The following is a 22,225-nucleotide window of genomic DNA, read 5'->3' as shown; positions in this document are numbered from 1 at the left end:
GGTTATTTTACTTTTTCATGAAGTCCCTCCATGACTTTTAAAATGGGTAAAGTTCTTTGTTCAGCTTGTTAGTAGATCAAAGTATAGTGAAAACTTAGGTAATTAATCTGGGAAACAAATGTGAACATAGGAGTTAAGACACCAAAAAAAATTAATTTCACATGTAGACATTTGGATGATTAATGTAAATGGTTCCTTTTTCTCAATTAGGCTGACAAATTAGGTTAAAATATTACATGATCTGGATTTCTAAGTTAAGTCTTTGTTTCATGAGAGTTCATGAATGAATACTATTGTGGCCTACATAAGGTACATGTAAAGCAAAGTGATGAATTCTTCCACAAAGGCCTGTAAACTGCTATACCGTCATAAATAACATTCCTGGCTCTAGTGAACTGGCATTGATTATAACCTTTAGTAATGTTTTTCTAAACTTTATTGTTTGCCAAAAGTAGTTTCCTAATAATTGGTAGCAGAAAATCTGCCTATGTGGAAGACTACTATGAACATTATCACAAGGCAAGAAAGAAAAGATTTATGTTGTAAACTTAAGATTTCCAATTTCAGCTATTGCTAAAATCAAAAGATACCTGGATTCTTGTATAGCGTGGGATCTCGTTGAAAATTCTTATTAACCAAAGGCACTTTTTGGACCTGGAATTTTCTGAATAGTACCTAACTTTTGTATTTGAGAACGGCTTTGTTATATAATCAGTCTCTCACTTTATCAACAGAAGGTAAATTTTTGGCAATTCCTCAGCACTCATGTTGTGTGTTTTACAGAGAACTGAATTTTTCAAGTTATACCCTCAATATCTTGAAATATATATTGTTGTGGATAAAAATCTGGTAGGTCATTTTTTATGTACTGTTATTTTTAAATGATATAACCTTTGTCTTTAACTTGATTTCAATGACATAATAAAAATTTTAAAACCACTTGTTGATAAATGTTTGTTTTTGCTTTTGCAGTTAATAACTTCTTAAAAATTGTGCATAAACCACGTTTGTTAATTCATTTATTTTATAAATAGGATCTCTAATTACTTTTGTAAAGTAATGCATTTTTCTTTTTCTTTTTTTTAAAACGTTTATTCATCTTTGAGAGACAGAGAGAGACCGAGCATGAGCGGGGAAGGGGCAGAGAGAGGGAGACACAGAATCCAAAGCAGGCTCCAGGCTCCAGGCTCGGAGCTGTCAGCACAGAGTCCAAAGTGGGGCTCAAATTTATGAACTGTGAGATTACGACTTGAGCGGAAGTCAGACACTCAACCAACTGAGCCACGCAGGCACCCCATTTTTCATTTTTTTTAAAGCTTGTCAGTCTATTTTTCTTTTCTTTTTCAAAAGAACTACATCCTTGGTGAAACCCTCAACCCTCACATCCAATAGTACTTAACTGCTTCAGCCTAATAGAAAGGATAGTCTACAAAACAAATATGCTACTTCTTCCAAGCAAAGGGAGAAAACAACTTATCTGTGGTATTCTCAATTTTAGGTAAATGAAATGATGGAAAAAACAAATGAACAAATTTTCATATTGAGGATTATGCTTCTGATCTTTGAGTTTAGGTTTTTAATTTACACAACTTAGGTGGTTAGGAGATTCTAAACTATGAGGTTATATTTTTTTCCAGGTTGGTAAGATCTGAGGCTACCTGCTGGAATCAAATAGTATTTTTCTCTGTGGGAATGCAACTTCAAACAGGATTCCCACAGATCAGCCATATATGAGCTCAAAATTCGTAAGAAAATGAGCCATCATAAATAAGGGTTAGCAAAACAAAACAAAATAATAGATTTAGATCCAGAAAGCGTTTGAATATTAAAATTTTAAGTTATAAAAATATTTTGTTCCGTAAGGGAGTCTGTTGATTCCAGAAGAGGTGGATATGAGGCAGGAGAGCTGAGCTAAGTATTGGCAGAGGTTACAAATACTGAAGTGCATTGGCTCAATAAAGACTGGAGGGTTTTTTTGTTTGTTTGTTTGTTTTTTGTTTTTTTAGCATAACTAGGATGATCAGTACAAAGCCAACACATATTCCAAAATCCTATTCCTACAAGATTACAAAGCAATTAGAAGTAGGAAAACAGAATTTTAAGCATAATCAACACAAATAAGTGAATAAAAGTAAAGAAAACCATTATATCTTAAACATTTGTTTCATAAATGTGGGACAAATGTAAAAGCTAAGATTAAGATAAATTCCAACTCAAAAGTATAAGTAATTATATTAGGTGTAGAGGGACTAAGTACTGTAATTAAAAACCAAAGGTAAAGATTAATTAAAAGAAAGACAAATATCATGCAAGACACCTGAATGCACATTTTCTATCTAAAACTGACATATCTAAAATATGGTACAAAATGAAAGTAAAAGACTTCAAAAATATATAATAAAAATGAAAATTCTAAAAACTTGTTTTAACTAGATTAATATCAGACAAAGTAGACTTCAAGATAAGCATAAGTTATCTATTACTGCATAGAAAAGCACTCCAAAATTTAGTGGCTTAAACCAATAACCATTTATTTGGTTGGGAGCCCAGAGACCTTTTTGGGTTTATATTAATCTCAAATCTTTTTAACTAATCTGGTAGTCTTTTATTGATACAGCTATCTAAAAAACTGTGGGCTTTCTTTCTTTTCTTTTTACAGGATTACTTTTTAGGCAGTTTCCTCACAGAGAAAATATTCTTCATTAATATTTAAAAGTGCATTAAGGATACACTTAAGAGGTATCAGCTAGTTGGTTAAGTAAAATTTCCATTTCTGTGTGGTTACCAGTGGCAGGTATGAGGATTGACTGTGGCCTTGGTGAAGTTCAGTGAGGAGTTTGCTAAGGAAGTTCCCCTGGTGCTCTTGAAATAGTCCAGCAGTGTGAAATTACCCATTTCTCTAATTGTTTTCAAGTGAATGAGTACAGAATTTATTGTGTTTCATAGTAAACTAGATTTGGCAGTTATAAGTACATAATTTGGAGTCAGATTTAGCATTGAATCCTAGTTTTCTTTATTCTTTTTTTTTATTGTGGTAAAAAGCATATGCCATTAAATTTACTATCCTAACCATTTTTAAACATACAGTTTGGCAGTATTGAGTATATTCACATTGTTGTTCAATAGTTCTCTAGAACCTTTGTATCCTGAAAACCAAAACTCTATGCCCTTTAAACACTAATTTCCTCTGCCCATCCCAGGCCTTGGTGAACACCTTTCTACATTCAGTTGCTATGATTTTTACTACTTTAGATAATTCATATGAATGGAATCATACAGTATTTGAACTTCTCTGACTGATTTATTATACTTAGCATAATGTCCTTAAGTTCTTCCATGTCGTAGCATGTGACAGGACATTTTTCCTTTTTAATGCTGTGTAGTATTCCATTGCATGTATATACTACATTTTTTTTTTTTTTTTACCCAGTCCTCTGTTCATGGATATTTGGGTTTCTTCTACCTTTAGTCTATTGTGAATAATGCTGGAGGGAACATGAATGTGTAAATATCTCTTTGAGACTTTGCTTTAGATTTTTTTTTTTGGCGTATATCCAGAAGCTGGATTGTTAAAACATATGTTAATTCTATGGTTAATCTATGAGGAACTGCCATACTGTTTTCTATTATTAATATTTACACTATTAAATAATTTTAAAATTGTTTTTTGTTGAGTTATAGGAATTCTTTATATATTCTAGATACTAACTTCTTATCAGATATGTGGTTTGCAAATGCTTTCTCCCATTCTGAAGGTTGCCTTTTCACTCTGTTGATTGTTTTCTTTGAGGCACAAAAGCTAAGTTTAATGTAATCCCATTTGTTTATTTTTACTTTTGTTGCCTCTGCTTTTGTGTGAGATCTAAGAAATCATTGTCAAATCCAATGTCCTGAAGATTTCTCCTGTGCTTTTTTTTCTAGGAGTTTTATAATTTTAGGTCTTACATTTACATCTGTAATTAATTTCAGTTAACTTTTATATATGATTTAAAGTAAGGATCCAACTTCATTCTTTTGCATGTAGATACACAGTTTTTCCAGTGACATTTGTGAAAGACATGACCCATTTTCCACTCTGTATCTTGGCACCCATGTTAAAAATCATTTGGTCATATACTCAGGGTTTTGTTTTTGGGTGCTCTAGTCTATTCCATTGATCCACATATATGTCTATGCCAGTACTATATAGTGTTGGTTACTTTTGCTTTGCAGTATGCTTTGAAATTAGGAGGTGAGACATTCTGGCATTCCTCTTTTAGGATGTTTTTTCTATTTCTTCAAAATAGGCCATTGGGATTTTGATAGGGATTGCATTGAATCTGTAGATAGCTTTGGCTAATTTGGGTATTTTAACGCTATGAAGTCTTCCAACTCACAAACATGAGATATCTTTCCATTTGTTTGTATATTCTTTGATTTCTTTTACCAGTGTCTTTAGTTTTCATTGTGCAAATACTTCATTGGTTAAGTCTTTTATTAAGTATCTCTTCCTTTTTGATGCTATAGTAAAAGGGAACATTTTCTTGATTCCTTTTTGTGATTGGTCATGGTAGTATATTGGAACAACTGATTTTTGTGTGCTGATTTTATATACTGTAACTGCTGAAATTGTTTCCTAGCTTTAACAAAAAATTTTTTTGGTAGAATCTATAGGGCTTTCTATGTATAAAATCATATTGGTGAACAGAGATAATTTTACTTATTTATTTCTAATTTGAATACCTTTTTTTCTTTGACTTCTCTGATTGCTATAGTTAGGACCTCTAATACTATGTTGAATAGTGTGGTGAGGGTGTGCATGGTTGACTTGTTCCTGTTCTTAGAAAAAAAGCTGTCAGTCTTTCACTGTTGAGAGTGATATTAGCTGTGATCATATATGGCTTTTATTATGTTGAAGTACTTTCCTTATATTATTAGTTTGTTGGGTGTTTTTGTCATGAAATAGTGCTGAATTTTGACACTATTTTTGGCATCAGTTGAAATGATCATGTGGGTTTTTTGTCCTTCATTTTGTTAATGTGTAGTATTACATTGATTTTTTGATGTGTTGAACCATTCTTACATTCCAGGTATAAACCCCACTTGGTAATAGCGAATGATCCTTTTATTAGCTGTTGAATTCATTTTGATGAAAGAATACCATTTTGATGGTGTTTTACTAGTGATTTTTGCTTCAATATTCATCAAAGATATTGGTTTCTATTTTTCTTTCCTTGCAGTGTCTTTATCTGGCTTCGGTATCGGAATAGTGCTGACCTCACAGAATGAGTTTGGAAGTTTTCTTGCCTCTGTAATTCTTAGAAAGAGCTTGAGGAGGATTAGCGTTAATTTTTCTTTAAATGTTTGGTAGAATTCTCTAGTGAATTCATTTGGTCCTGAGCTTTGTTTTGAGAATTTTTTGTGGATTTTCCAGTTTCCCTTCTATTGATTTATAGTTTCATTTTATTGTGGTCAGAGAGCATACTTGGTATTGTTTCTGTCTTCTTAAATTTGTTAAGCCTTGTTTTGTGGCCTAACATGTAGTCTATTTTGCAAATTGTTCAATGTGTCCTTTAGAAGAATGTATATGCTACTGTTAAGTGTTCTGTATATGTCTGTTAGGTCAACTGGTTTATAAAAAGTCTTCTTTTTCCTTATTGATTTGTCTGGTTGTTCTAGCTATAACTTGATCATGATGGATGATATTTTAATGTGCTGCTGAATTTGGTTTGCTAGTCTTTTATTGACAATTTTCCATCAATGTTCATCGGGAACATTGGCCTGTACTTTTCTTTCTTGTAGCATCTTTTTCTGGCTTTGCTATCAGGGTAATGCTGGCTTCATAAAATGACTTTGGGCGTATTCCAACATCTTTGATTTTTTGTTTGTTTGTTTTTTGGCAGATTTTGAGAAGAATTGGTGTTACTTATTTAACTATTTGGTAAAATTCACCAGTGAGGTCCTCTAGTCCTGAGCTTTTCTTCATTGGGACATTAAAAAAAATATTAATTCAATTTCCTTCCTAGTAATTGCTCTATTCATTTATTTTATTTCTTCTTGATTAAGTCTTGGTGGGTTGTATTTTTTTTTATTGAAGTATAGTTGACATACAATGCTATGTTAGTTTCAGATATATAACATAGGTATTGGACAATTTTATATATTACACAGTACTCACTACATTAAGTGTAGTTACCATCTGTCACCATACAAAGCTATTATAGTACTATTGACTATATTCTCTATGTTGTGTTTTCATCCCCACGACTTATTTTAGAAATGGAATTTTGTACCTCTTAATCTGCTTCTTATACTCTGCCCATCTACTTGACCCTCCTCCTTTTTTTTCAGTTTTGTTCTCTGTATTTATGAGTCTATTTATGTTTTTGTTTATTTGTTCATTTATTTTTTATTTTTGATTCCTCATATGAATGAAATCATGTAGTATTTGTCTTTCTCTGTCTGACTTATTTCACTTAGTATTATATCCTGTAGGTCTACCCATGTTGTCATGAATAGCAAGATTTCATTGTTGTTTTTTTAATGACTGAATAATATTACATTGTTTATATATACCACATCTTCTTTATCCATTCATCTTTCAATGGACATTTGGGTTGCTTCCATATCTTAGCTATTGTAAATAATGCTGCAATGAACATAAGAGTGCATATGTGTTTTCAAATTAGTGATTTCATTTTTTTCTGGCTAAATAATCAGCAGTGGAATTACTAGATTATAATTGGTATTTCTGTTTATAATTTTTTGAGAAACATCCATACTGTTTTGCAGAGTGGCTGCATCAATTTACATCTTTTCAGGTTCTTTGCTGTTTTTTAAATCAGATTATTTGTTTTTTGATGTTGAGGTGTGTGATTTCTTTATATATTTTGGATATTAACCCCTTATTGGATATATCATTTGCAAATATCTTTTATATTTTTGTAGGTTGCCTCTTCATTTTGGTAATGGTTTCCTTTGTTACCTTCGTATTTTGATATGATCCAAAAACTGTATTTTTGCTTTTGTTTCACTTTCCTGGGAGACATATTTAGAAATATGTTGCTAAGGTTGATATCCAGAGATTACTGCCTATATTTTTTTTCCAGGAGTTTTATAATTTCATGCCTTACATTTAAGTCTTTAATATTTTTGAATTTATTTTTGTATATTTTTATTTATGTATATGGTGTAAGAAAGTGGCCTAGTTTCTTTCTTTTTTAAAAACAAATGTTTATTTATTTTGAGAATGTGAGCATGAGCAGGGAAGGGGCAAGCAAGGGAGAGAGAGAATCCCAAGCAGGCTCCATGCTGTCAGCACTGAGCCCAATCTCAGCCCAATCTCACAAACCGTGAAATCATGTCCTGAGCTAAGATTAAGAGTTGTATGCTTAACCAATTTCGCTACCCAGGCACCCCAAAAGTGGTCTAGTTTCATTCCTTTTTCATGTAGCTGTCTAGTTTTAGATATTATTGACTGAGGAAACTGCTTTTTCCCTGTTGCATATTCTTGCCTTTTGTGTTGTAGATTAATTGACCGTATAATTATGGGTTTATTTCTGGGTTTTCTTTTCTGTTCCATTGATCTACGGGTCTGTTTTTGTTCCAGTACCATACTGTTTTGATTACTATAGCTTTGTAGTATAGCTTTAAATCTAGGGTTGTGATACATCCATCTTTGTTCTTTTTTCTCAAGATTGCTTTGGCTGTTTGGAGTGTTTTGTGGTTCCAGACAAATATTATTTGTTCTAGTACTGTAAAAAAATATTATTGGTAATTTGATAGGGATTCCATTGAATCTGTAGGTTGTTTTGGGTAGTATGGACATTTCAACAATATTAATTCTTCTAGTCCAAGAGCATGGTATGGTATATCTTTCTATTTATTTGTGTCATCTTCAATATCTTCATCAGTGTCTTATAGTTTTCAGAGTGCAGGTCTTTCTCTTATCCTTAAGTAGTTTGTTATTCTTTCCCCAAGTTTTAATTTAAATTGCAGTTAGTTAACTTATCAGTGTAATATTAGTTTCAAGTGTAGAATTCAGTGATTCATTACTTACATACGACACTCAGTGCTCATCATAACCAGTGCCCTCCTTAATGCACATCACCAGTTTAACCCATCCCCACACCAACCTCCCCTCCAGCAACCCTAGTTTGTTATCTGTACTTAAGAGTCTGTTTTATGGTTTGTCTTTCTCTTTTTTCCTATGTTTATTTGTTTTGTTTGTTAAATTCCATGTGAGTGAAGTCATAAGGTATTTGTCATTCTCTGACTTATTTAGCTTAGCACAATACATTTTAGCTCCATCCATGTCATTGCAAATTAATTATTTGCATAAAATAAATAAATAATGATATTTTATGGCTGAGTAATATTCCATTATATATCTGTACCACATCTTCTTTATCCATTCATCAGTCAGTGGACATTTGGGCTCTTTCCATAATTTGGCTATTGTTGATAATTCTGCTATAAAGATCAGGATGCTTGTGTCCCTTCAAATAAGTATTTTTGTATCCTTTGGTTAAATACCTAGTAGTGCAATTGCTGGATTGTAGGGTAGTACTATTTTTAACTTTTTGAGGAATCTATTACTGTTTTCCAGAGTGGCTGCATGAGTTTGCATTCCCACCAATATTGCAAGAGGGTTCCCCTTTCTCCACATCCTCACCAGTATCTGTTGTTTCTTATGTTATTAACTTTAGCCACTCTGACAGATGTGAGATGGTATCTCATCGTGGTTTTGATATGTATTTCCATGATGATGAGCAATGTTGAGCATCATTCATGTGGCTGTTAGCCATCTGTATGTCTTCTTTGGAAAATGTCTATTCATGTCCTCTACTTATTTCTTAACTGGGTTGTTTCTTGGGTGTCGAATTTGATAAGTTCTTATAGCTTTTGGATACTAACCCTTTATCATATATGTCATTTGCACATATCTTCTCCCATTCTCTAGGTTGCCTTTTAATTTTGTTGATGGTTTCCTTCACTGTGCAGAACCTTTTTATCTTAATGAAGTCTCAGTAGTTCATTTTTGCTTTTGTTTCCCTTGCTTCTGGAGACATATCTGGTAAGAAGTTGCTGTGGCTGATGTCAAAGAGGTTTCTGCCTGTGTTCTCTAGGATTTTGATGATTTTCTGTCTCACATTTAGGTGTTTCATCCATTGTGAATTTATTTGTCTGTATGGTATAAGAAAATGGTCTAGTTTCATTCTTCTGCATGTCATTGTCCAGTTTTCCCAACACCATTTGTTGAAGAGGCTGTCTTTTTTTCTGTTGTGTAGAAGATGAGTTGACAATATAGTTGTAGGTCCATTTCTGGGTTTTCTATTCTGTTCCTTTGATCTCTCTGTTTTTGTGTCAGTGCCGTACTGTATTGATCACTGTATCTTTGTAATATAAATTGTAATATAAGTAATATAAGTTGAAGTCTGGAATTGTGATGCCTCCAGCTTTGCTTTTCTTATTCAAGTTTGCTTTATGGTTCCTTACAAACTTTCGGATTATTTGTTTTAGCTCTGTGAAAAATGCTGTTGGTATTTTCATAGGGATTACAATAAATGGGTAGATTGCTTTGGGTGGTATAGACATTTAACAATGTTAACTCTTCATCTTTCCTATTTTGAATGACAGCCTTGCTGGATAAAGTATTCTTGGCTGCATATTTTTCCCATTCAGGATGTTGAATATATCATGCTACTCCCTTCTGGCCTGCCACATTTCTCTGGGGAGATCAGGTACTAACTTTATTTGTCTTCCCTTATAAGTTAGTGACTTCTTTTGTCTTTCTGATTTTAGGAATTTTTTCCTTTTCTCTATGTTTTGCAAATGTAACTATGATGTCTTAGTGTTGGCGCGCTTTTATTGATTTGTATGGGAGTTCTCCTGGATTTGAATGTCTGTTTTCTTTCCCAGATTAGGGGTGTTTTCAGCTGTAATTTCTTCAAATACCCCTCTGTCCCCTTTTCTGTGTCTTCATCTTCTGAGACACTTATAATAGGAATGTTATTATGCTTTGTGTAGTTACTGTATTCCCTAAATCTATATTTGTGATCTAATATTTTTCTTTCCCTCTTCATTTCAGCTTCATTATTTTCCATAATTTTGTCTTTATATCACTTATTCATTCATCTGCTTCTTCCATCCTTATGGTCTTTACTTCCTGGAAGTTCTGAATCTTGGTTATTGCACTTCTCTTTTTGGCTTACTTTTTAGGTCTTTTATCTCTGTGGTAAGGGATTACCTGGTGTCTTCTATGTTTTTATCAAGCCCAGCTAGTATCCTTATGATTGTTGCTTTAGATTTTCCATATGGCATTTTACTTATATTTGTTTTGAGTAGATCCCTGGCTGTGACCTTTTCTTTCATTTGGGATGAATTCCTCCATCTTGGCATTTTGTCTAGGTCTCTATCTTCTTTTGTGTGTTAGGAAAGTGTGTTATGTTTCCTGCTCCTGAGAGTAATGGCTATATTATGAAGGGGTTCTATACTGTTGGGGGCCTGGCACTTCAAGAATTGTCTGTGGTATGTGCTGTGTGCACTCTGTTGCTGTGTTTTGCCTGCTCTTTCCCTCAAGTCAGTCCTCTGCAGAGTTTCTCCTTGCCTGCAGTGGGAGTATTTGGACCTTGTTTACTGTGTGGCAAGTTTAACTAGGTGTGCTCTGGTCTGCTTGTTTAAAGAGACTTGATGCTATTTGCATTAGAGCTGAACGTTTGCATAACTCATGGTGCACTGGGTGGTGTTTGTGCTGGCCTTCTGGGAGAGGGGACTGCTGCTCTGATTCTCAGGCACATTTGCCCAAGAAAAACAGCATCTGTAGAGTGCAGGAGGCTGGGGCTTGGTGTAAGTAGTTAAGGCCACCACTTTTGGCACAGTGCTGGTTACTGAAGTTAGTTTATGCTAAGGTGTGGGGAAGGCAAATGGCTCCACCCAGCTTCCTTGTTTCCAGAGAGGGAAGTTCGTGCCTGCTGCTTTCTGGGAAGCCCTTCCAGAAGAGTGAATAACCTCTTTTGGTGTATCCCAGGCATGCTTCAGATTGTTGCCTTTACACTGTCTGTGTCCAGGCTGCCTGCCTGCCTGGCAGTGCAGTACACCGTGGGCTCTATTGAAGGCAGGCTGGCTGAGTTTTAAAACTGCACACTTTAGGGGCTTAGTATTGTGGGGACATGTACTGGTTCTCTGGGGGAGGGTCTCACCATGCTGGGACTGATGCAGGTTTGATACAGAATGGAAGTTGCACCAAAGCTCATGAGTGTTGACTTTGGACTAAAACACATCAAAGAGCCAGTGTCCAGGTTAGCTGCCTTCAGCAGGTGTCTCTGCATCCCTGCTGAGGGGTGAGGGAGGGAAATGTTGCCTGCTGACTCTTTTGTCCCCAGAGAGACAGTGCCACCTCTCCCATATGTACTCCAACAAGGGGAAACTGTCTCTCACAGTGTCCCAGGGGATCCTCAGATTGCACTATCTGTCCCTCTTCTATCTGCCTTTGTTCTCCATATGAGCAGTGCAGCACTCTCAGGGCTCCACACTGGCCATTCTGTGGACCTCTAAAACTCTAGTCTTTGAGCCCTGCTGGGTGTAAAAACACAAAATCGGCCCCTCTTGTTTTCCCACTCAGTGGCTTTGGAGAAATGTTTTCCTTGTGCAACCCCCTATGCACTCCTCTCTCGCTCTCTCTCTTCTTCTCTCTCTCTCTCTCTCTTTCTAAATATCACCTCTCTCTGTGATCAGGGATCCCTCCCCTGCACAGAACTCATGATCTGTTTCCCTCAAACTAATATGCTGTTAGTCTATTTGGTGGATCTTTAGGGTTTTCTCCAGAGATTATCATGTCTTCTGCAAATAGTGACAGTCTTACTTCTTCCTTACCAATTTGGATGCTTTTTATTTCTTTTTTTTTTTTTTTATCTGATTGCTGTGGCTAGGACCTCCAGTGCTCTGTTTATTAAAAGTGGCAAGAATGGACGTCTTTGTCTTGTTTCTGATGTTAGAAAAAAATCTTTCAGTTTTTCATCGAGTCTGACAATAGCTGTGAGTTTTCATATTTGGTCTTTATTATGTTGAGGTATGTTCCCTCTAATCCCACTTTTCTGAGAGTTTCTATCATTAATGTTGAATTTTGTCATGTGCTTTTTCTTCATCTATTAGAATATTGTATGGTTTTTATCTTTCATTTTGTTAATGTAGTGTGTCATGCTGATTGATTTGACTTGTAGATCAACCACCCTTTTGCCACTGTAATAAATCCCATTTGATTATGGTGAGTGATCCTTCTAATGTATTCTTGAATTCAGTTTGCTAATATTTGTTGAAGATTTTTGCATCTAAATTCATCAGGGATATTGACCTGTATTTTTTTATTTTTGTAATGTCTTTTGCTGGTTTTGATAGTAGGATAATGCCAGCCTTGAAGAATGAATTTAGAAGTATCCTTTTTCTTCTAGTTTTTAGAATAGTTTGAGAAGGAAAGGTATTAAATCTTTCAGTATTTGATAGAATTCACCTGTGAAGCCATCTGGTCTTTGACTTTTGTATGCTGGAAGTTTTGATTATTGAATCAATTTCATTACCAGCAATTGGTTTATTCGGATTTTGTATTTCTTCCTAATTCAGTTTTGGAAGATTGTATGCTTCTAGTTATTTATCCAGTTTTTCTAGGTTGTCAGATTTGTTGGCACATAACTTTGTAGTAGTCACTTATAATCCTATGTATTTCTATGGTGTAAGTTATTTCTCTTTATTTCTGATTTTGTTTGAGTCCTCTCTCTTTTTTTCTTAATGAGTCTGACTAAAGCTTTATCAATTTTGTTTATCTTTTTAGGCTCTTTGTTTCATTGATCTTTTTCTTTAAGTGTTTATTTCATTTATCTATGTTCTGATCTTTATTATTACCTTACTTCACCTAGTTTTGGACTTTGTTCTTTTTTCCTTTAGGTGTAAGGATAGATTGTTTATTTGAAATTTTTCTTGTGTCTTGAGGTATGACTGCATTACTATAAACTTCATTCTTTTATGGCTCTTGACTGTGCATGAAAAATTTTGAATCACTGGGTTTCCATTTTCATTTGTCTCCAGGTATTTTTAAAAATTTCCTCTTTGTTGGGGCACCTGAGTGCCTCAGTTGGTTAACTATCTGACTCTTGATTTCAGTTCAGGTCATGATCTTGTGGTTCCTGAGTTTGAGCCCTGTGTTGGGCTCCAGGCTCACAGTGTGGAGCCTGCTTTGGATTCTCTCTCTCCATCTCTCTCATCCCCTTTCCCTACTTGTGTGCTCTTTCTCTCTCTGTCTCTCCAAATGAATAGACAAACCTGAAAAAATTTCTTATTTGTTTTCTTCATTGAAACATTTGGTACTTCCTAGAAATTTAGTAAGCCTCTATGCCTTTGTGTTTTTCCAGTTTTTTCTTGTAATTGATTTCCACTTTTATGCCATTGTGATCATAAATGACACTTTATGTATAATTTTAGTCTTCTTAAATTTATTAATACTTGGTTTTTTTCCTAACATGTGATTTATCCTGGAGAATTTTCCATGTGCTCTTGAAAAGTATGTATTTGCTGGTTTTGGATTAAATATTCTGTATGTATCTGTTAATGTCTATGTGTAGGTTATATGGTCAAACATGTCATTCAAAGTCACTGTTCCCTTATTGATTTTTTACCTGGATGATCTATCCATTGATGTAAGTGGGGTGTTCAAGAATCCTATTATTATTGTATTACTGTAAAATTCTCCCCTTGTGTCTGTTAATAACTGCTTTATATATTTAGGTGCTCCTATTTTGAGTGCACAGATATTTACAATTGTTATGTCCTTCTGTTGGATTGAACCCTTTATCATTATGTAACACCCTTCTTTGTGTTTTGTTAGTCTTTGTTTTAATGCCTGTTTTGTCTGATATAAGTATTGTGACCCTGGCTTTTTCTTCACTTCCATCTGCATAGAATATCTTTTTCATCCCTTCACTTTCAGTCTGTATGTGTTTTCAAGTCTAACACAAGTCTTTTCTAGGCAACCTATAAAAAAACCCCTGTCAACCAAGAATATTATGACCGGACAAGCTGTCCTTGTCCTTCAGAAATGAAGCAGTGATAAAAACTTTCTTAAACAAACAAAAGCTGAGGGAATGTATCATGACTAGACCTGACATACAAGAAATGATAAAGAGTTCTTTGAGTATCATTGGAAGCACACTAATTAGTGTAGCATTATAAAAACATATGAAGGTAGTATATAAAAATATCTGGTAATGATAAATATATACTCAAAGTCAGATTTCCCAATGGTGATGTGTAATCACTAGCAGTTTAGTTTAAAAATGAAAAACAAACATATCAGAAATAACTATAACAAAAATGCTTTTATTGGATACATAATATTAAAAATGTGTAAAGTGTAACATCAACAGCCTAAACTTCAAAGGAGAGAAGTAAAAGTATAAAGTTTAGGGATTTTATGAAAATCAAAGTGTTATCAGTTTAAAATAGGATGTTAAAATTTTTACATAGTTTATGTTAACTTCATGGTAACTGCAGGGGAAAAGCATGTAGTAGTTACACAAAAGAACATGACAAAGAGGTCAAAGCATACTGATACCAGAAGTTATCAAATTAGAAAAGAAGACAGGAGAATAAGAAGCAAGGAACAGTGTATTTATAAAATAGCCAGACTGCCATTAATAAGAGGTCAGTAGTAAGTCCTTACCTATCAATAATTACCTTAAATGTAAGTAGATTAAATTCTCCAATCAAAAGACATAGAATGCCCCAATGGATTAAAAAAAAAAAATCCAAGGATATTCTGCATACAAGTAACTTGCTTTAGCTTTAAACACATAGACCTACTGAAAAGATAGAAAAAGAAGTTTGAAGTTAATGGTAACCCAAAACACAAGCAGGGTTATCAACATTATATCAGACAAAATAGAATTTAAACTAAAAATGGTAAAAATAGACAAAGAAGTTCATTATATAATAATAAAGGAGCCTATCTTCATTTTGTTCATGCATTGTTTTCTTAATTTTAATTGTCTCTATGTTCTTGTGGTTTACTAACTTCTTTAAGGTGATTACTCTAAATTCTCTGACAGTTTCTAGGTCTCTATTTCATTGTGGTCAGTAATTGGAGCTCTATTAGTTTCCTTTGGTGGTGTCAAGTTTTCCTGATTTTTCATGATCCTTGATTCTTTATGTCAGTATCTGCCAATTTAAATAAGTGGTATTATTTTCTAGATTTTACAGGCTTGGTTTGGCAGAGATAGTAATTTACCATTCAGCTTAAATTGAACTCTGGGTGTGTCAGCTGGTATCATCCTTGGTCAGGTGGTGTTTGCTATCAATGTCAGTTTTGGGGTGAGACTACTGATTGAGCTCTGAGGTTGAGGGTAGGTGCTGCTGGATAGGAATACTGGCTTAGTTCCTTGACCAAGTGAGGCTGTAGGATAGGTTCTGCAGTTGCCTGGATTATCTACTCCTGAAATCTAAGACTTCAGGACTAGGTCCATACTCAGCAGTAGGCAGGGTTATGAATTACATTCTTGTCCTGGTGTGGCAGCAGAACAAGCCCCATGGCTTCCACAGCTAATGTTTGTGGACCCAAGTTAGGCAGCACTACACACTGAATTCTCTGGCCAGATGGGACTATTTGTTTTGCTCTGCAGATGTGGAAGGCCACAGACTATGTTTTCTGTTTAAGTGCTACTGTAAGCAGGGCTGTAGGATGCACTATGTAGCATCCTATGTGCTCTGGTAGGTTCCTGGGTGGGTGGGATAAAGTTGTATTCCACAGTGTGCTGAGATATGAATTAGTTTCCATGCCTGGTACTATCCTCAATAGAGAACACAGTTTTGGCCTGTCTCATGCTTGGGAATCAAATTAAGCAGAACTATGTACTAAATCCCTGGCCTGACAGGCCACCATCCTACCTGTGCAAATGGGCAGGACTACCAGCTGGGCTTTCTGTTTGAGTGTTGTAATTGGAGTTGCAAGATGGGATACACAGATTCCTCGAACTCTGATTAGGTTTCCTGCTCAGATGGGCTGGAGGCTGTACTTGGCTTTGGGAAGGTCTATGAAGTAGTTTTCATGTCTGATTTTGGCTGCAGAACAGGCCCTCAAATAAATGCTCTTTCTTTGTGGATCAAATCAGACAGAATTGCATCCTCAGCTCCTTGGCCAATGAGGACAGGACCATCATCTTGGCTCTGTAGATGCAGAGGCACTTGATAGGCTCTCCGTTGAAGTGTCTCTGTAATTGAGGCTGCAGAGTGAGCTACCAAGATTTCTGGGAACTCTAGTTAGGTTTTATTGTTGGCAGGGTTGGATGGAAGCTGTACTCAGCAATGGGCAAGGCTACAGATTGGCTTCACTATCTGGGAATATTATGTATTCAACATTATATATTAAATATCATTAGATATGATATATAGATTAAATATATACAATATATTTAATATTATTGAATTAATGTTAAGTTTCTTGCACACAGGTGAAAATCCTTATTCTTAAGAACTACATGCTGAAGTGTTTGCAATTTAATATCAAATAGTCTAGCAAAATGAACAATGAATGCCCAGACCCACATCCATAGACACATATGATAAAAATATATATAAAGAAGTGTGTCAACATTAATAGTAGATTAATCTAGGTGAAGGATAAATGGGTAGTCTTTGAATTTTAAATTTTCTGTAGGTTCGAATTTTGTCACCATAAAAAGTAAGTGGTATTATCAAAATTAATGACTCCTTAGAATGACTGAATTTTATTGTATGTAAATTATACCTCAATAAAGTTGTCCTAAAAATTTTGGGGTAGAGTAACAACAAACAAACATTCATTTCAAGAAAATTATTTACACAGATTTTATCACTAAGTCAAAAAGAAAGAGAAATGCAGTATTTCCTCTAATGACTTGGTAGGGTATTGGGTTTCATCATTTACATAATCATATTCAGCAAATTCCTAGTGAGAATTTATATTAAGCATTTCAAAAAAAAGAGTTGAATCCTAATAAGTCTTAAAATTTTTTTATTGTCACCTCACAGGGGTTGAGGTCTTCTTATGTAGGTGAGTGCAGTTGATAAAAATGGAGAAACTTTTTTTACAATATTTAAACATATCTGAATATACAATCTTGAATGTATAACTTCAAAATATTCTCAGATAATATAGAAAGAGTCAAAAGAAAATACCATGAGGACATGAATAATAAAAAGAAAATTATAGGTCAGCTTTATTGATTACAATATTGTGAGTGTGATAAATATCCCTTTTAAAGTACAGAGAATCTCAGGTTATGTGACATTTATGAGACAGCTTAAACAAAATGGAAGTGTTAGGTATAAAACTTTTTTAATGTTTTATTGTTTTAATTTTATTCATTTATTTTTGAGAGAGAGAGAGAGCAGGGAAGGGGCAGAGAGAGAAGGAGAGAGAGAGAGAATCCCAAGCAGGCTCCATGCTGCCAGTGCAGAGCTTGATGCAGGGCCCGATTCAATGAACTGTGAGATCCTGACCTGAGTTGAAATCAAGAGTCAAGGTGACTTAACTGACTGAGCCACCCAGGCACCCCATTTTTTAAATGCTTTTTGTAAGTATAAAACATCATTATTATTATTTATTATTTTTTATGTATAGAACATTTTTTAAAAGACCATCAAAAATATGCCAGGATTGGCAGTCAAAAGATAATGAAGATGGTATTACTAACAGATAAAGTAAAATTTAAGATACTTAAAGTAGAAGAATGAGGATATTTTATATTGAAAGCTATAATTCAAATTAAAGAGGAATTTCTTTTTTTTTAAATTTTTTTAATGTTTATTTACTTTTGAGAGAGAGAGACGGAGCACAAGTGGAGGAGGGGCAGAGAGAGAGAGAGACACACACACAGAATCCGAAGCAGGCTCCAGGCTCCAAGTTGTCAACATAGAGCCCATCATGGGGCTTGAACCCACAAACCATGAGATTATGACCTGAGCTGAAGTCAGATGCTTAACGAACTGAACCATCTAGGCACCCCTAACAAAGCATTTCTAATGATGAATACTTAATTGACGAGTTATGAAGAAACTATAAAAACAAAACCTCTGCAAATATTCAGAAGAAAGTAATAAATGTCAAAACTATAGTGGAACACATTAAGGCATTTTTCTTAGCCTCTAACAGATAGAAAAAAATTTTAACATACAAAGATCAAATTATTTATCAACCAGCTTTACTTAACACTAAACCTTTGTACCTTATGAGTGAATGACACATACATTCAATGGTAGTCATTTCTAGGTCACAGGGAAAACACCAGTAATTTTGTAAAACTAAAAGCTGATACGCCAAAACTCCATCATAATACACTAAAACAATAAGGAATAAAAAGAGATATAATAATAGAATGAAAAATTTTAAATACTACCATAAGTGACTTTTTCAAGGTGGAAACACAAAACTATATAGGGTATTTAGAAATTAATGAGTTCCATACAATATTTAAAAATTTTGGAGCATATGTATCAGTCACGGCAAACTTGGTGGCACTATGATAAAAAAAATCCTAATGGCTAAACACAGTTTATTTTTTTTCATGCAACATCAGCTATGGGTCTGGGTGGCTCTTTGGGCAGCTGTCTTCCATGCGTTGGCTCAGCATTCCAGAATGTTTAGGTTTTTTGGCATTTCTACATTGATGGTTTTTTTTCTCCCATTTTCTAAGTCAATAGAAGAACAGACCAGACAGACATGAGCCACAGTAGGGAAATACTTTCTCTCAGAAGTGACATTTATCACTTTTGTCCTCATTCCATTGTCCAAAGTGAACTGGCCTGCTTATATTTAAAAAGGAAGCATTCCTGGACGAGAAGAGAGCTGAATATTGGTTAAGAGGGAGAATGGCTACCACAGAGAATTGTACCAAGACTTAAGTTCTAAAACTGTAAAGCAAGAGGAATGTGAGGCAAGCAGACAATAGTTAATAAGTTGAACCACAGGAACATTAAAATAAATAAGTAAATCTAAGAGCTGGTTATTGAAAACAAAAATAAATGGGTAGAAAGTGCTATTAAGCAAAAAGAAAAAAAAACATGGTTTAGAAACGATCAAGATGATATAACTATGGCCTTGGAGAAGAGTAAAACAAACAAATGCAAATTTGATGAATTCTCCAAAGGAGATACGAATTTAAGTCAAATTCATCATGTTGTACACCTTAAACTTACATAATGTTATATATAAGTTGTATCACAAAAAATATGGAAAAAAAAGAATTTTAATAGATTCAGTTGCCAGTGTTAGGTATAGATAGTTTTAAAGGTTTTAAAGGTTTTAAAGGTTTTAAAAGGTTTTAAAGGTTTTAAAGGTTTTAAAGTTTTTAAGTGTTTGGGAAAACATAGTTCATATACTACTACAATTTTAGGGTATATGAAAAACATACAACTTAATTTTAAGTAGTGCTATAATAATTACTAAACAACATTCATTTGCTACATTATGATAAAGTGTGTACACACATAAAAACACATGAGCAACATGTCCATATTAAAGCAGTATTAATTTTAATAGCATATTAATAGAATGTAATGTTTTGATCAAGGAATATGATGGCTTAGTGTTAAGTAACATATTAATCAAATGCATTGCATCAATAGGTCAGAAGACAAAAGTAATTATCAATCATTATCAAAATGCTGCTGATAAAAATTCAACTCCATTTTTAATAAAAATTCTAGTAAATAGGGAGATATATAAATAGTTTTTTCTCAACATGATCTAGAATACTCATAAACTGAATACCACCTAATGATGAAATTTATGAAGTTTTCCAATGAAAAATCCAGAGCAAAGCTCACAATGGTGATATCACCATTGTTTAATATTGTCTTGGCATTTTTAGGCAGTTAGACATAGAAAGAGCTTATTGGTGATGAGAAAGAATATTTCCAAACACATTATCCAGAATCACTTTAAAAATGAACCTCTCATTAAGGCTCTCCTACCCCTCCAAAAAAAGTATTTTCCCCCTCTTCATGCTTATATGTTTTGGTTTGTGATTACATGTTATTATTTTAGAATAAGTACATTTTAAAATACCACATCAAAAACTTATGATTAAATTTTCATAAATAATAAATAATGCCACAAGTTGAGTGCATTAAACATTAAAGTCATGTTATTAAATATTTTTATTTACTTATTATATACATTAAGTTATAAATTATTTTATTTAATTATATATTTTATATATATTGATTTCCTAGATTTCAACTAGAATATAGTCCTGTGGCTACTTTTGAATATAGCACATGGTATAGGTGAAAGGTATGCGATATTTTCTTGATGGCATCCACTAGTTTTTAAAAATAATTTATCTTTTTCAGTTTGATTACATGGGCTCTGATATAAAGGTTGTAACACAGAAGATTATTCAGATAATTGGCTTTGTTAACACTGTAAGTTTTTATGTATTTTGTTTATATATTTTGTAAAAGTGTAGGTAATATGAATTGATGTGTATAATATTTTGTTGTACTGTTGAAGTTCCTATAATCAAAATACTGCATTAAATGTCATATGCATTTTTATGAAAGTTTAATATAATTTAATTAAAATTTATTATTATTATTTTTTTAGATACTTTCACAGTTAAAACTGACTGTTGTAATATCTTCTATAGAAATCTGGTCAAAAGGTCGGCGGCAAGATGGCGGCTTAGGAGGACGCTGGGCTCACCGCACGTCCTGCTGATCACTTAGATTCCATCTACATCTGCCTAAATAACCCAGAAAACCGCCAGAGGATTAGCAGAACGGAGTCGCCGGAGCCAAACGCAGACGAGAGGCCCACGGAAGAGGGTAGGAAGGGCGGCGAGGCGGTGCGAGCTCCACGGACTGGCGGGAGGGAGCCGGGGCGGAGGGGCGGCTCGCCGGCCAAGCACAGCCACCGAGTCTGGCTTGCAAAAGCGGAGGGGCCTGACGGACTGTGTTCCCACAACAAGCGCGACTTAGCGTCTGGGAGGTCATAAGTTAACAGCTCTGCTCGGAAAGCGGGAAGGCTGGAGGACAAAGGGAGGGAGAGCTGCTGAGCCCCCTGACAACAGAGCTCAGTTTGGTGGGGAACAAAGGCGCTCGCCAGCGCCATCTCCCCCGCCCATCCCCCAGCCGAAATCCCAAAGAGAACCTGTTCCTGCCGGGGAACTTGCTCGCTCCGCACAAACACCCAACTCTGCGCTTCGGCGGAGCCAAACCTCCGGCAGCGGATCTGACTCCCTCCCGCTGCCACAGGGCCCCTCCTGAAGTGGATCACCTAAGGAGAAGCGATCTAAGCCTGCCCCTCCTGCCCCCGAGCACCTTACCTACCCACCCCAGCTAATACGCCAGATCCCCAGCATCACAAGCCTGGCACGGTGCAAGTAGCCCAGACGAGCCACACCACCCCACAGTGAATCCCGCCCCTAGGAGAGGGGAAGAGAAGGCACACACCAGTCTCACCGTGACCCCAGCGGTGGGCTGGGGACAGACATCAGGTCTGACTGCGGCCCCGCCCACCAACTCCAGTTATACACTACAGCACAGGGGAAGTGCCCTGCAGGTCCGCACCACTCCAGGGACTATCCAAAATGACCAAGCGGAAGAACTCCCCTCAGAAGAATCTCCAGGAAATAACAACAGCTAATGAGCTGATCAAAAAGGATTTAAATAATATAACAGAAAGTGAATTTAGAATAATAGTCATAAAATTAATCGCTGGGCTTGAAAACAGTATACAGGACAGCAGAGAATCTCTTGCTACAGAGATCAAGGGACTAAGGAACAGTCACGAGGAGCTGAAAAACGCTTTAAACGAAATGCATAACAAAATGGAAACCACCACAGCTCGGCTTGAAGAGGCAGAGGAGAGAATAGGTGAACTAGAAGATAAAGTTATGGAAAAAGAGGAAGCTGAGAAAAAGAGAGATAAAAAAATCCAGGAGTATGAGGGGAAAATTAGAGAATTAAGTGATACACTAAAAAGAAATAATATACGCATAATTGGTATCCCAGAGGAGGAAGAGAGAGGGAAAGGTGCTGAAGGGGTACTTGAAGAAATAATAGCTGAGAACTTCCCTGAACTGGGGAAGGAAAAAGGCATTGAAATCCAAGAGGCACAGAGAACTCCCTTCAGACGTAACTTGAATCGATCTTCTGCACGACATATCATAGTGAAACTGGCAAAATACAAGGATAAAGAGAAAATTCTGAAAGCAGCAAG

The 22,225-nt window shown here is 35.1% G+C and overlaps 1 protein-coding gene across 7 annotated transcripts in view; it reads left to right on the top strand.

Annotated features, from left to right (window-relative positions):
* LOC125164624 (disintegrin and metalloproteinase domain-containing protein 5-like) overlaps positions 1-22,225 on the top strand; it is a 132,100-nt gene that overhangs the window by 20,065 nt on the left and 89,810 nt on the right. For 5 of the 7 annotated variants that reach the window (XM_047857456.1, XM_047857455.1, XM_047857453.1 and 2 more), the window contains 3 exons: positions 784-849; positions 20,356-20,427; positions 20,609-20,658. In XM_047857456.1, coding sequence (XP_047713412.1) covers positions 784-849; positions 20,356-20,427; positions 20,609-20,658 — 188 coding nt within the window. The remainder of the gene's footprint in view (positions 1-783; positions 850-20,355; positions 20,428-20,608; positions 20,659-22,225) is intronic. The other 2 variants (XM_047857459.1, XM_047857454.1) reach the window with 1 other exon arrangement.

Source organism: Prionailurus viverrinus, chromosome B1 (assembly GCF_022837055.1).
Source record: "Prionailurus viverrinus isolate Anna chromosome B1, UM_Priviv_1.0, whole genome shotgun sequence".
NCBI lineage: Eukaryota > Metazoa > Chordata > Mammalia > Carnivora > Felidae > Prionailurus > Prionailurus viverrinus.
The sequence above is the reverse complement of the archived record's forward strand: the minus strand, read 5'-3'. Positions and strand labels throughout refer to the sequence as shown.